This window comes from Geospiza fortis, unplaced genomic scaffold, assembly GCF_000277835.1.
Source record: "Geospiza fortis unplaced genomic scaffold, GeoFor_1.0 scaffold66, whole genome shotgun sequence".
Lineage (NCBI taxonomy): Eukaryota > Metazoa > Chordata > Aves > Passeriformes > Thraupidae > Geospiza > Geospiza fortis.
This window is the reverse complement of record NW_005054312.1, coordinates 10,499,848-10,514,671: the sequence shown is the minus strand read 5'-3', so window position 1 is coordinate 10,514,671 and position 14,824 is coordinate 10,499,848. Positions and strand designations below refer to the sequence as shown.

Below are 14,824 nucleotides of genomic sequence, written 5' to 3'. Positions count from 1 at the left end.
GGGGATGCTGCGCTTGTTTTCGGGCGGGGGGGCGGTGGAAATCCCACCCTGCCTCGGCGGTGTGCGCTTGCCGGGCGGCCGTGGTGCAGGTGAGGAGGGGGCTTGGGAAGCTCCGGGGAATCGCCGCTGTCCTGCCGGGCCGGGGTTCGCGGGTGGAGGGGTTTTCTGGCGGGGCTGAGGGCTGGTGTTTGAGGAAGCGGTGTTAACAGCGCTGTGGTTTTTCTGATGATGAAAGAGGTTGGAGTGTCGCCCTGTGTCCTTGGCGTTTAAACGAAGCCGGCATGTGTTCAGCAGCGGGGGTTTTCATGCAAGACTTCGTTGCTGCGGCTCCGAAGGCGCTGTTCGCGATTAATGAGTTAAGCTGCTCGTTAAAAAAAATCCTCTCTACCTCCTCTAATGTGCCTGGACCGATTGATCACCCCCCACACACCCTCAATCATTATATAGTGGTAAATGTTGCTTTCTGTGCTGAGCGTTGTTTGTTTTTAAAGATTCCTGTTTATTTCCCTTATTGATAAATAAGTTCCTTCTCCTTCCTGCTCCCCCCTCCCTTTTCTCCTCCCCCAGAATTAAATTCCTGAGCAACAGCAAAAGCTGATGTCAGTGCTTCAGCTTGCATTGGGGGAGCTCTGTGCACAGGTCAGTAATTTGCGGTTTCGTTGGAAGGAAGAACGCGGTGCAGTGCTGTTCTGATAGGGATATTTGGATTTTTCTAGGCATGGATGCGTTTATCCCTCGTATTGCGGTAGTTATCCACAGCTCCCTGCTGGGAGCTGGGTGCTGCATAAGCATATGTAGGAGAGACCATCCCTGTCCCAAGCAGCTGGCGATGACGAATGCATTGGGAATGGTTGCCAGAGGTTCCATCTCCCTGTGATTTGGGGGAGTAAGGCAGACCCCTCTCCCGCAGGAAAGGGCGAGGATATCCGAGCAGGTAGCACTGAGGATTGCACCTGGCAGTGCAGGGGCCATGATAACCTTGAGAGCAGCTTGCCCGTGGAGCGGTGTTTGACATTGGCTTGCATTGTCTCATCTCCTGCGCTGAGGCAAAGGCTGGGGGCACGGCTGCCTGCGCCCAAAGGCAGCTGTGGAGAGCTTTGTTTTCGGGAGGAATTGGTGCTTTTGGGTCTGGCCTTGCCTCTGTGTGCCTCTGCTTGCGCTGTTGGAGGGCAGCTGTGCCGGGAGGACTCTCTCTGCAGAAGAGGTTTGTTGGGGTTTGGGTCTGCATGGCGGTTCCTGCACTCGCTTTGATTTTGCTTGTAACAGCTCCCAAAACGAAATAAGCTGTGACACCAAGAAAATCCTCCTGGCCATAGCGTATTTGGGATTTTAAAACACCCTCAAGGACTTTGCAGGTGTCTCATCCCAAATTTTGCATGGCACAGCCACAGTAGCAGATCCTGGATGTGCAGGACTGTCTAAATGGCTGGGACAAGAGCAGACAGGCGAGAGTGTGAGCAGCGCAGGGATGCCCACATGCCTCTTTGCAATGGCAGCACGCAGAAATTCCTGCCCTTGGTCTATTGACAACACAATTGAGAGGCTCAAACCTGAGGCTGGAAGGTTTCCAAGCAGAGATGTCAGCAGCTCGCACCAAAAGTCTTCTAACCCAACAGACTGTCCTCCCGTGGCTTTCAGTTGTCCTTGCTTAGACATAAGGTAAGGAGAACCTGCATCTAGCGCTATTCTTTAAAGTCTATCCTCAGCTAAGCTTGGGAGAGCTGAGCAAAGTGGCCAGAATCCTTAGGAGCATTCACTGGGGACTCTGCATGGAGATTATTCTTGCAAATACTGCACCATGTTTGTCTGCAGTGTGTTTTTGCTGGGTGCCAGGTACCTCACTGAGAAAGCCACTGAGCCTTTGGAGAGCTTATATTCACCTAATATTAAATGCAACGTCACTTTTACTATAAAAACACCCCTGAGGGCTGGGTAGGACTAAGCAGTAGTGTCTGTCCCATGCTGCCAAATTGGATCCTAAGAGGTGGGAAAAAACTCTCTTCTCTCCTGTGCGCCCCTGTCCTCCCCTAGGAAATCTCCACAGGCTGGAAACCCCCCAAAAGGCTGGGAATCCATTGTGCCTCTGGATTTTTGAAGTGACTTCTCTTGGCATGAGTATGAGTGAGTCCCCATTCCATCCCTACCCCTTAGCTCTGTACCAGCTGCTGTAATCTGCATGGGGGATGAGGGTTTTTCTTCTTTGGATTTGCTTCCTTGCCTTTAAACAAGGCTTTTCTTGGGGATCAGAGGTTAATTTCTGTGGTGCCCAGCTCAGCTCCCAAAGCCCTGGGCACAGTCAGGTGCAGAGCATGTTCACACTATCAGGAATGGGAGGAGGAAAAGGAGGTGCTCCAGCATTTGGCAGCCCTGATTTATGGTGCAGGCTCATAGGACACTGCCATCATACTGAAACTGTGCCAGCAAACTGAATCTGGTAAAGAAGGAGGTGATGAAGAGAAGGAGCTTGTGGATGCTGACCCCTCTGTCCCAGCAGGACAGCCAGGGAGAGTCTGTAGCCTGTTTTACCCTCTGCCATGTGTTTAATGGCAGTGTTAAGGGGGAGGTGGTTGCAGAAATTCCCAGGTGCTCATGGTCTCTGGGTCTCCCTGCGCTCTTTTCCTTGCTGCTATGCAGAGAAGCTCCTGCAGCCAGAGCGGCAATGCAGTCATACTGTGGGGAAAGCTTTGACACTCCTCTGCATCCCCATGCCCTCTGGGTTTTAAAACCTGTTTTTCAAGCTTTACATTTCTTCTCTGAAGATACACCTGTCCCGCCTGATGCCAGTGGGAAGGAGCACCTGACGTAATTGGAAGGGAGATGAGTGGCCTGGGAGCATTCATCAGATAAGAAGCTAAACAAGCTCTGTGCTCAAGATTTTCTCAAGCTTGCTCAGGAGACCTGGGTGTACTTCAGGATTATAAGGCAGCCAGGGGAGTGTGAGGGAGGGTAAAAACTGACTGTGCCAAGATGCCATGCACTGCGGTGTCAGGGCTGCTGTCAAAGCCAGGCAGAGCTTGTGGTGTGATCAGTGGTAGTACAGGTTCCTGCAGGGACAGTGAGTGATGTAGTGCACCCCAGTGATGGCTTTGCCTGCTCATCTGATGGAGGGCGAGACCATGACATGTGTCCCATCCCCATGGCACAGTTGCTTTGCCAGAAGTGGGCCAGCAGCTGAGACTGTGGTGGAACATACCAAGCTCTGGTCATGGTCGATGCCTTGGTCACCCTGTCTCCTCTTTAGCATGAGTTCATAGAGAGGAAAACATCTCTTTCTCTTCCAAGAGATGTTTCTAGACTTTTTGCCCCAAACCTTTGGGTCCATGACACTCCTTTGGTTCTCAACCATCTCCCTTCAAGAAAGGAGATTAAGAGTAAAGGTGGGCTACCCTGGGGTCCTGTGCACAGCACAGAGCCCTGCTCAGCCTATGCTGCAGACTGCCATGTCTCCTGTAGGATGGCTGGCTCCACTTCTCTGCTATTTGGCTCTTCCTCTGAGGCTTTCTAGACCCAGTTGGACAAGTTAATCTAGGCTGGTGTGCAGGAGGCTTCTTTCCTTGCTTTGCCCAGGGCTTCTGTGGGGTTGGTTTTGTTGCTTTGGATCTTCAGATTCCCAAAGCAATGGGTATTGTTTGCATGGTGTCATGGAAGGATCAGCATTTCAGAAGACAGGTGAAGTGCCAGCCGAGGCTGGGTTCAGAGGAGAACCTGGAGGTGCTCGCTGGAAGCTGATCCAGTACATAGAGTCTCCTGTTGTAAACAGGGAGCAATAACAGGACAAAAATGCAGGGGCTGTGTGCATTAAGCCTAAACTTAAGAGACTCCCAGGAACCTATCTGGGGCCGGAAATCCTTCTTGATTTCCTCTTTTCTTTGCACTCCTCTTATGCCTTTTTCCATGTTGTTTTTTGTGTGTGGAAAGCACTTGTGGTTCCCTAATGTGTGCATATATGTCTTGTCTGCCTTTACTGTATTTCCTTTAAATAAAGCCTTTTCTTGGATCAGAGACCTTGTATTCTTCAGGAATTTCTCCAGAGTCCTTCAAGATCCTCTGGCAGTTTGCAAAAGAGGCTCTCTGTGTAGGGTTTCTGCATGCTGAGTTATGGGGGGCATTATTTCTGAGTCCACTGATGACTGGGAACAAGTCATTTGGCAACCAGAAGGGCAAGACAGCCCGTTCTGGTGTTGATGCTCGTTCTCCTTTAAGGGAGAGAGGGGTTGGACCAGCTGAACCACTGAGGTCCCTTTAAGCCTAAATTATTGCATGACTAGTCCATAAATACCCACCGCCCTGCTTCTCCCAGGCTTTTGTAGGATACCTGTTATTAGGCAGTGCTGTTGAGGGGACATGAATGAGGTGGACCACTGCTTTGATCCTGCATGGAGGTTCCAGTGACAGCATGACCCTGGCATGCTGTCCCCCACCACGTCCTCCAGCCCTGCTAACGATGCAGTGCGTCTTTCCGGTCCGTCTCTGTCAACCCACATTACTCATCCGGCACGGAGGTGCGCAGTGTGCCTGCATCCCCGCTTTTCAGCTCGCCTCTTTTCAGCTTTTTAATAGGGGATTTAGTTCTCTGAGGAGCTCTGCTGTCTACAGCTAACACATGGTAATTCAGCTGATGCAGCAGAAGCTCAGGGAGAAATTTCAGTCTATTAGGGCATTGCAGGTTTTTTTGCATTGAGTAAGTCAAGCCCTTTCCACACGTTAAACCTGTGCCTGTGTGAATCACGCATCTCCCATTGAAATCCAGACCCTCCAGACAAAGAGGGACCCTCCATCTCTGCTGAAAAGAGGCAACCAAGAAGTGTCTACAACATCTGATTGTTTTTGCGTTGCCTCTAACAACCCTCATTTCCAAGCTTGCAATGGCAGCCTGGTCCTCCTCGAGCCGTGGCTTGAGTGGAGTTATTCATGCCATCTTCACTGCCTTGGCTGGCAGCCCTGCGTGGGGAGCGGACGGGCGCAGCCGGAGCCTCGCTTGGCACTTGAGGCTGCTGAGTGGAGGGCTGGTGCAGAGAGGGTGCCAGCACTGCTGCCTGGAGCCTGCCCATGAGAAACCACGTTAACTGCTTTGCTGCTGTCGGGCACCTCGCGGAGATGTCCCCACTGGCTCAGCAGGGCTGACACTCAGAAGCCAAGGAAGCCTGGACCTGTTCTGTACACCTTACCTGCTGCTCACATCAGATTCAGGTCTTCTGGTGGAAAGTCAGAAGGATGCAGCAGGGCAGGAAGGTGACCCAGAGGGATGAGCCTCCAGCCAAAACTGAGACAGGGCCCTCTGAATTGCTCTCTGGGGTGGTGAAGAGACAAAATGCCTCCCACACATCGAGGGAAGTTGACTGCTGCAAAAAAACCCGAATGCAAATCTCTGACTGGGCAGAATCTCCCCAGACACATCCTTTTGTAAAGCACTCTCATTGTACCATTAAAAATAGATAGACGCATTCTCCGCTTGCTTTCTGAATGCTGATGCCTGTTAATTCTGTGTCACCCTCACAATCCCTTCTGCTTTGAGCTTGGCTGCCTCTTTGTCTGGCACCTGAGCAAGGTTCATTCAGCAGTACCTGATGCAAAGACAAGAGTGAGCTCTGTTGGAGTCCAGCAGGACAGGTGGGAAGGTGAGGGTGACTGAACTGGTCTTAGCTGGGGTCAGCCAGCCCAAAAGGAGCAGGGCTTGGTGTGATCACCCCAGCTGTCACTTGCAAGATCAGAAGCAGGGCTGAGTGAGACCAGCTGGCGTGGAGATGAGTTGAAGGATGTTTAATCTCTGGGTGGATGCCATGATACATCTCTGGGTTTTTTTTGAAACTGGGGTTAAAGTGCACGTATATGTCATGCTTAACACCTGCCTGGAGTTGGTGAGGGGAATATTGCTGCCTGTTTCCTCCAGCAAATGGGTCCATGTAGTTTGCCCCCCACAGCAGCAGTGATAATATGGATGCAGAGAGAAGACCCATGTTACAAAGTGCTGCAATACCCAGCTCTCAGTCAGGAGGCCAGGCTGCAGGATTTCATACATGAAGAGCTGTGGCATCTGACCAACAAACCATGGCTCAACACAGTGGTGAGGATGGAGGAAGACCTGCAAATCACTTTGTTTCACCCCTGTGTCACCTCAGATTAAGAACAAAACCAGCTGGTAATGAATCATGGCCCCCAAGGGAAAAGGAGAAGAGCAGGGCAGGAGCATTATCTTGGGCTTTGCCTGTCTTGTGTGTTTTTTATTAGAGAAAGGTAATCCTCCAAAACTCAAGAGCTGGTGCCTCCTTGTTAGGGCTGTGGTAGAAAGTAGAACCTGAGCTGGCACGTGCTAATTCGTCCCAAAGCCGTGAGCAATTTGGCTATTGTGTGCATATAGAAAATTCAGCAAGCCATGAACCAGGTCAGAAAACGTGTGAAATGTGTTTGTTGGCCTGGGGAATGTCTCATCCCATGGACAACCAACATAGCCCCTTGCATTTGCATTGAATTCTGGATCTTCTAGGGAGATTCATAGTTTTGTGGGAATAGGGAGGCATAACTGTGGCCAGTGGCCTTTTCTGGCTGCACACCTGTGCTGGGATCTGCACCTCAGTTTGGACTGGTACTCGCCAGAAACTGCAGACAGCCTGACAGAAAGGAACATCATTATTCTTCAGGGAGGCAGGGCTCCTATTTGTCATTTGAATAGGGGGCTCTAATGACACTGCACTGGCATTAGCCACTGTCATTAGTCACTGCACAGGGCAGTGACTGCCCCTGTGTGTGCTGGGTGCTCGCTTTGGCCTCACCTGTGACTGTCCCCAGCACTCTGCTGAGATGGACAAGTCCCTGTCACTGGGGATTGTGCTTAAGAAGTGAAATGCTATATTTATCTGCAGCTTTGGAGAGCCATAGCTTAATCCTGTGCTTTCTTTCACTTGGTGTGTAGGTGTTGTGGGAAAATAGGACCCAGGTGCTGGAGGCCCTTTCTCCAGGGGACTGCAAATGCACCCAACAGGTATTTATGGTGTTTATTGACTTGGGATGAGAGAGGCCAACCAGCCCTGCAGAACCATCTGACTGCATACCTTTCTGGGCTGCTTCTGTCTGCTCTTGTTGTAAAAAGGCAAAGAAGCACCTTATCCCCAGGATAAGCCTGCTGGGCTCAGGGGTCATGCAGCACACGGTGGGATACCAGGCGGTGGGCGGCAAGGGCCCTTGATGATCAGCAGGACTAGGTTTCTCTTCTCCATCATGACATGTCCTCTGTGATGTGTGCCAAGCTGCTCAAAGCAGAAGGTGCTTTTAGGTCTGGGATGAGAATGTGGCCGGCTCTCAGCTTGGCAGGGTGAGAATGGAAATGGGATAACTTTGGTATTAGAAAGCAGCGTGCTTGGGAGCAATATCCTCAGCATGGGCAAAGGCGGTGATGAAATGGCTGGCTGGTCATGGATGACCTTTGGTCTTGGCTTTTGTAGGCTTTCAAATGAAAGCTTGTGTTTATACTAAAGGGGAAAACCATATAAATCATGTTAAAAGCACAAGTCTAAGAGGAGGAGATACTGCCCTTGTCATCTAGACTCCAGCCAAATTCCTTTCCCTGCTGTCTCCATTGGCTTTTCCTGACTGGATCTCCAGATTGACTATCATGACTGCAGTCAGAAATTTTTCTGGGAGTGGCCTGTCTATAAATCCTTAACTTCAATTTTTTGGTGGAAACAGGCTGGGAGACAATTGGATTTTCAGTCATAACCCATCCAAATTTGATGTTGTGCCTGCTGGCACAACATCAGGTGGTGAGAGAGGATGAAGGACCCCTTTGCTTGTCTTAACTGCAGCCAGGAGAGCTGATCTGCCTTGTGGGCTGAGGGTGCATGGGAACGACTCCCTGGCAGCTGGGAACAGCCTGTCCCCTTTTGTCCCTGAGTTGTCCCATGCCACCAGCCACGTACCCAAGGCCGAGCACCCCCACGCCAGCACTGCCACGTGGCTCCACGCCACGTCCCTCGTCCAGTGTGACTGCACCATCTGGCACTTTGCTGAAGGACATCCTAGCCCTTTAGCCACGTCCTCTGGTGGAAAACACCTTCTGGGCCGCAGGGTGCAGGTGGGGAGGGCAGTGGGAGATGCAGAGAGGCGAGTGGGTGCTGTTTGGCTGCATGCAGCTCCTTGCAGGGCTCCCTGGCATGCTGCTTCCAGCCTACAGGAATTGAAAGGAGACTGCGATGTAGAAAGGAGGAGAAAAAATTAAAGAAATCATGAGATCAGCAAGCTTGAAACGCTGGCAAAAGTGCAGTGGCTGCCTCCGGGTGATATGCTGTGGGAAAAAGAATGCTGCCCTTTCCCTCCTTCCTGAAGTGCTCCCTGCATGGAGAGGCATGCACAGGAGCTCTTGTCCCAGGAGGAATGTGCCTGGGGTGAGCAGGGATCCAAGATGCGGTTGTAAGATCAGTGTGGATGAGGCTGTGGAGGAGTCCTCTGTCTGCCATGTGGGTGGCAGGGGTTAGAAAAGAGCAGTGGATCTCAGCCTGGCTTAACTGGCACCAGGAAAGTCATTGCCATCTCCCCTGCATCCTCATACTGCTGGGGCTTGGGAGATGTCGTTCCTCCCCATCCTTGAGATTCACTAGGGAAAGGTGGACAAGCAGATTTTGTGTCTGAATTAGTAGCTGTGGTTAGTGGTGTTTCCCAGCCTCCTTTTAAAGAGCAAAGGAAAAAAAAAACCACCACTCCATTTTTCCATCGTCAAGCAGAGAAATCTTTTGTGCTGCCTCTTAAAGGGACCTCGAGTAACTGCTGAGAAATCGTCATCAGTTACATCACCTCTAAAACGGCTGCTGCAGGCACCTGACAGCTTTGTCCCACTGTTACTCTGGGGAATCATTATGCTCCAAATTCCTCGCCCTTGGAGAAAGCCTGCATGGCTCGCCGGGAGGGAGGAGCCACTGCGCAGTTTGTGATGCTGTGAGTGGCAGAACGGGATCGGGAAGAAGGGCTGAGGATCCCAGCAGGTGGGGTGGAGCAGGGGACACATCCTGGAGTTTCCTAACCTCGTCCCATTGGCGAGGCTGGGTTCATCAACCCTTGCAGGACCCGAGCATCTTCCTGGGAATGAGCTGAGGGCGCTGCAGTGGCATCGCCTCGGGCCGGAGAGCTGCCGTTGCCTGGCAGCTGCGGGTTTCCAGGGAAACCAGAGGTGCTAACTTGTTAATGAGCCCCGCGTCCCTGATTGCTGCTGCAAAATAATAATAATAATTAGTAATGGTCCTGTGATTTAGGAATCCCTCAAACAGCATGAGCCAGCCGAGGGGAGTTTGCTAAATGCTGAAGCACTTGAAAGAAATGAAGGGATGAGGATGGAAAAAGGGTGTGGGGCTTGGAAAAACTGCTGTGGTTTGCATCTTAGGAAGTGTCTGGAGAGCTGGGATCTGGTGGGGTCCTGCCAGCATCCCAGGAGTGAGCCTGAGGCTGGTTGCAGGGCTGACCTGGATGGATGGAGGAGCCCTGGCCAGGCTCACAAGGCACAGATATTTCCCCCAATCCCCAGGGCTGCAAGGGGAAAAGCCAAATCACTTGGGTCAGTGCCACTGAGTCCCTGGTGGAGGTGGCAGTTCTTCTGAAGTGGCTGCTTTCAGATTCCTGGGGACAAATAAACAAATGTTTTCCTGTGGTGCTCTTATCCTTTGGTAAACTCAAGGTGGAGACACCACCAGAGGAGTGTGCTCCTGGGCTGAGCATCACATGGAGCTAGCTGTAGCTCCAGTCTCACAGGCATGATGGAAATGTGTTCCTGCAGCAAGGCTGGCTTCCTGTGGTGGTGGGGGGAGCATCTCCTTGGTGGGGCTGCCTGTGGAGGGTAGAGTGCGCCAGGACACAGCACTAGCTTGGTGCAAGGAGTGGACATGCTGGTTGGCGAGGTTTGGGGTTGCTGCAGAGACCTGCTGCCTGCCCTTCCAGCTGATGTCTCCAGTAGAAGAGAACCAGATCTGCGCCCTTCCCATACCACATCTCTCAGCTTGGGCCTTGTGCAAGAGAGCAGTTGAGGGAGGTAGCCTCCATCTGGGTGATCTGTGTTGGGCCAGCACAGGGATGAGTTCCTGTGGTCTGTCATGCCACATGGACAGACTCAGGCTGAGGTGTATCCTGGGTTTTCTTGCTCTCTTGCCTGGCCTGCCCAGAAGGTCACAGCCAGGCTGAACACTTGCATGCTGTGACCACCTCTGCCATGCTTGTGACTTGTGTGGCCAGCTCCCCTCACCTACACACGCATTTGTGGAGGTGACACCAGGGACAGAGTCCCATTGAGTTGGCCAAGCCCTGTGCTAATCTCTGTCTCCCATCTTTCTGTCCCTTGGTTGAAGTGTGGCCTCTCCTGCTGGCTGTCCCCATTCAGCTAAGCCATGTGCCCATCTCCTCATTACAGGCACTCCAGGGAGAGGTGGGATTAAAGGATTATGATAATGTTCTTCAGGAACACTCAAGAAGATTAAGATGGCTTTAATAAACTGATAAGAGAGGAACACAGCTATGTTTCTGAAACCCTAATTTAGGTTCCAGGTTAACCTTTTCCCCTGGTCTCCTCTCACCGGGGTGAGAAGATCTCTTACTTTAGCAGTGCTCCATGGCTAAGCCTCTTCCCTCAGTTTTCCTTCTGACCCATCTGAGCAGAAGCAGAAAGACATCCTCCCTCCTTCTCTGGTCTTCCCAGGTATGAGGCCACTGCAGCTGGTTCTTCTGAGGGACCATCTCATAGACAGCCTGCAAGGTGCTGTGAAGGTGCTGTCAGAGACGTTGCTTGTCTGCCTTTGACCTGGCTGAACCTACACAGAGAAGTCCTCGTGTCTTGGTTCTGATGCCAAGGTTACAGCTCCCTGTGACCACACTGAGCTGGCCAGCTCCATCCCCTGTAAAGGGAAGAGGGGCAGAGTGGACCAACCTTGCCCTGCCTTCCCGCACATCTTTTGGGTGGGGCTGGGAGTGGGACCTGTTTGATGTGTCACATGTGCCTGCAGAGGTTTATCTGGTTGTTCTGCAGGAGGGGGGTTATTTGCCTTGGGAAACCTCCTTTGTCTTCTCCAATCTCTTCCACCCAAGCTTCCGGTCATCTGCCAAACTTTGTGAAGGCCTCTTGTGCCTTGGTTTCTCTTAAGAGTTTTATGTTCATCAGAATCTGCTATCTTTCCTAGACCCCTCAGTGTTTGACACCCCCACAGTTTACCCCTTGCTCACTATCTGGAGATGGGATACCATGTTATATCTGGAGGAACTCTGCAATGTTGGATCACTCCTTCTTCCCGCTTCACTCATCCCTCTGCCACTGTATTATTCCAGGGTTTTTTTGTCTGTCAGCTCTTTCTACTCCCTTTTTCTTTCTTCGATGTAATTGGAAGAGCCAGAAAACATTCACAGCCTGGTGTCCTGATGGGTAAGGGAGGCAGAAAGTGATTTGGGGAGTGGGGTGTGAAAGGAAGACTAAGGGAAAAGCTGGCTAATTTGCATCCTTTCTGAGTGCCCTGGCTCTATAGCCAAGGGACAGCAGGGGGGCTTCTGGCAAGGCGGTAGCAACGTAATGAGGTGTGTCATATCCCAGCAGGAGCCAGCCTCGCTCCCCCTCAGACCCCCTAATTAGAACTGTTTCAATTTTTAAGCCCCCCTGAGGAGAGCTGGGGGGAGCGGGGTTCCTGCAGCGGGGGGACCGCCCGGTGCCCGCCGAGGGGGCTGCTCTAATTGGAATTGCGGCCAGGAGCTGCGGGGCGCTCCGTGGGGCCAGGCACAGTGTGCCAGAGTGCCACGGGGCTGCCAAAGTGCTTTGTGCCAGGAGGGGCTGTCACCATCTCAGCTTCTAGGGGATTTTTTCCCCTCTCGTAATTTGTATTAACACGTTGGCAGAGGCAGCAGGGGTGTGATACAAGGGCAGAAAAGTAGTGCACATCCTAATGTGGCCTCCTATTGGGAGCTTGGATCCTGGGGCTGAAGCCTGGGACATCTACTCCTGCTTTGGGAGGCAGGTCTGGTAGCCCAGGGAAGTTTGGGCTGTTAGTGCTGGAGTCACAAGCCAGAGCAAATGCTGGAGCCCCCATCCTCACATTCTGTGGCCTTCCATTCTTTTCCTACAAGCTGGCAGTGTCCTCCGGGTTTGGTGGCCGGTAACTGAGGTCCCTGTCATGTCCTCCAGTAGCGTGTCTGAGTCAAGCATCTTTTTTGTATCCTGAGCTGCCATTGCAGTAGGTGCCTGCAGGTGTAAGAGCTCATGGGACCTGCTGGCTTGCTCGGATCAGAGTGACTCGTAAGCCTCCTCTGGCCCCTGGACCAAATCCTGATCCTGCAGAGGTCAATGGAAATCTTTACGCTGGCCTTTCCAGGCACGTTATTCATAGGCTCCTAATTCAGATGCATTAAAGCTTCCATGAAGCAGCTTGTGGGTTCTCTCTAAAACACCGTCTGGCAAGAACAGGAGGAGCTGGGTAGTAGGCCAGGCTTATTTTCTGAATGACTGCAGTGGCTTTAAAACCTAATGCCATTAAAACATCCTTGCAGTGACGTGTTCCATTAAAACTTAAGAGGACACCCTGAGCTGAATGCTCCCTAGCCTGCCTGCTGTTCTTACAGATGTCATGGGCTGGACATGGAGGAATCTTGTTCTTCACCTCAGAGAGCACCAGGCTGACTGCCCTCAGCTCCTAAGATGGAAACACAGGGTATTTGTATGCCAGGCACTCCTGTATGTGAAGCCCCTTTCTAATTCTGTGCAAGTTAGGTGCTGAAAAGCAGAAAGCTCTCTGGGGCCATCAGTCCAAGTACAGCTTCCCAGCACCTCTGTCTTGATGCCTGGGCTGTTTCTTGAAGACAGGAGTAAAGGCCAACTTGATTTCTTGTCTTCTTTTGACTTGCCAGGAGGCAAGCTGGCAAAAATACCCGTGAGCAGGCTCTGATAAACAGGCAGGTGAAATCCAGTGTGAAGTGATGAACATGAGTGAGCAAACCTGATTTGGTGGTATGTGTGATGGGCCCCAAACTAGCTTTTACCATGCCGCAGCACAACCTTAGAGATGACCTAAGCTGCTTCTGTGAAACCATTAGCTCTGGGCTTGGCAGAGGTCGGAAAAAGCAAATTGAGTGTGAGGAGCTGTTGGACTGGAAACAGGGAAAGGAGGCAACATCTTGCCCTGTGCAGGTCCCTGATGTGCCTGGCTGTCAAACATGGCACATCGGGGCTGGCCAGCATGGCAAAAGGTGTCTGTATGTGTAACTGGTGGCTCTGGAGATGCTTTGACCTGAAAAGCTCCTTAAATTAGGTCTAAATGTGGTAAGAACTGTGGAGAAGATTAGGGAACAGGCACATGTGGTGTTTTCTGGTGAAGCAGTAAGGCTCACCCGGAGGAGCCATCAGCAGATTTGGAGCAAGCCAGGGGAAAGACTTCTTCAGTGTAACTGGCAAGCCATTCTACTCCCTGCCACTGGCCACTGTGCCTGTTAAATTAAAAGCTGACATGACTTCAAAAAGCAATTAGACGAATTTATGGAAGAAAGTTCTGCTGAGGGCTATTAAATACAAAGAGAAAACCTCTGACTTGGGCAGCTCTGGAGCCGCACATGCCAGCAGGCTGGGAGAACACACCTCAAAAGTGTGGCTTGTTGCACCCTTAGGTTCTTCTGAAGACACCCTGATATCATCCTGCCTAGCTGATGGGTTGTTGTCTCCTTTCTTCTCTTTCCAGGTTCAGCACAATGAGTTGGCACTCTGGGCATTAGCAGCGTGAGGAGAATAGGACGGGTGCTGCCCTGCTCACCCCTCGCTCATTCCCCTTGGGGACACGGGTGCCCTGCCCTTCCACTCCTTGCTCCCCACTTGCCATAGAGGGGACTGGCCCGTTATGGCTGGGGACAGGCTCCCACGCAAGGTGATGGACCCCAAGAAGCTGGCCAGCCTCCTGAGGAACGGAGCTGAGGGCACCCTGGTCATCGACAGCCGCTCCTTCGTGGAGTACAACTCCTGGCACGTCCTCAGCTCCGTCAACATCTGCTGCTCCAAGCTTGTCAAGAGAAGGCTGCAGCAGGACAAGGTCTCCATCACGGAGCTCATCCAGCCTGCCTCCAAGATGAAGGTAAGGGATCTGACCCTCACCTTTCCTGGTGGGTGCTCACACCCTCTTCTCTTGTGGGATGCACACTGGCCTAAGGGATCCTTCCCCTCCATCCCTTTACCCGGTATCTGCCAGCATCTCTTTGACACCCTTTGGAGAGCTAAAGTGTGAGCTCATTTGACCTCAGGGCTGTCCTTGGGGACCTGTTCATTGCCCCCACCCCACTGACGTGGCTCCCTGCTTCAGGAGCCCTCCCCAAGCGAGTCTAACAGGTATATCAGCTTTAGGACTTGTCTTATGACAGCAAACAACCCCCCAAAGCCTTCCTGGAGCTGTAAACTTAATCCCCTGCTAAAAACTCTTCCCCTCCCCTCTGTCATCTCTAACTCCATTCAGGGACATGTAATCCTCCTCCCCTGTGACGCCAGAAGCTCTTATCCGGTGTCATGGCATATTATCTCTCCCAGGCTTCTCTCTATCGCTCCTGGTTAAATAATAGAGGTGGCTCTGAGCCACGGAGCTGGGCTGGAGCGCCGGCCGGAGCAGTGCCGGGTGTCCCTGCAGGGCCGCGGGCTGGGTCGTGTCCTCCTGAGCTGCTGCCCGGGGGCTGCACCGGTGGGTACCGAGATGGTGCCGGAGGGCTGTGCCCGTGGGTGCCGAGGTGGTGCCGGAGGGCTGCACCGGTGGATCCCGCAGAGGCCACGGGACGAGCCCGAGGATGGCTCACCATCCGAAGGGTGGCTTGCCATCACAGCCCCGCCAGCTCGCTCCCACCGTTA

At 52.3% G+C, this 14,824-nt stretch overlaps 1 protein-coding gene across 1 annotated transcript in view; it reads left to right on the top strand.

The window, feature by feature from the left end:
- Positions 1–9: 9 nt before the first annotated feature.
- Positions 10–14,824, top strand: part of DUSP8 (dual specificity phosphatase 8) — a 39,925-nt gene continuing 25,110 nt past the window's right edge. The window contains exons 1-2 of the mRNA XM_005419581.2: positions 10–89; positions 13,680–14,066. Coding sequence (XP_005419638.1) covers positions 13,836–14,066 — 231 coding nt within the window. The 5' untranslated portion in view covers positions 10–89; positions 13,680–13,835. The remainder of the gene's footprint in view (positions 90–13,679; positions 14,067–14,824) is intronic.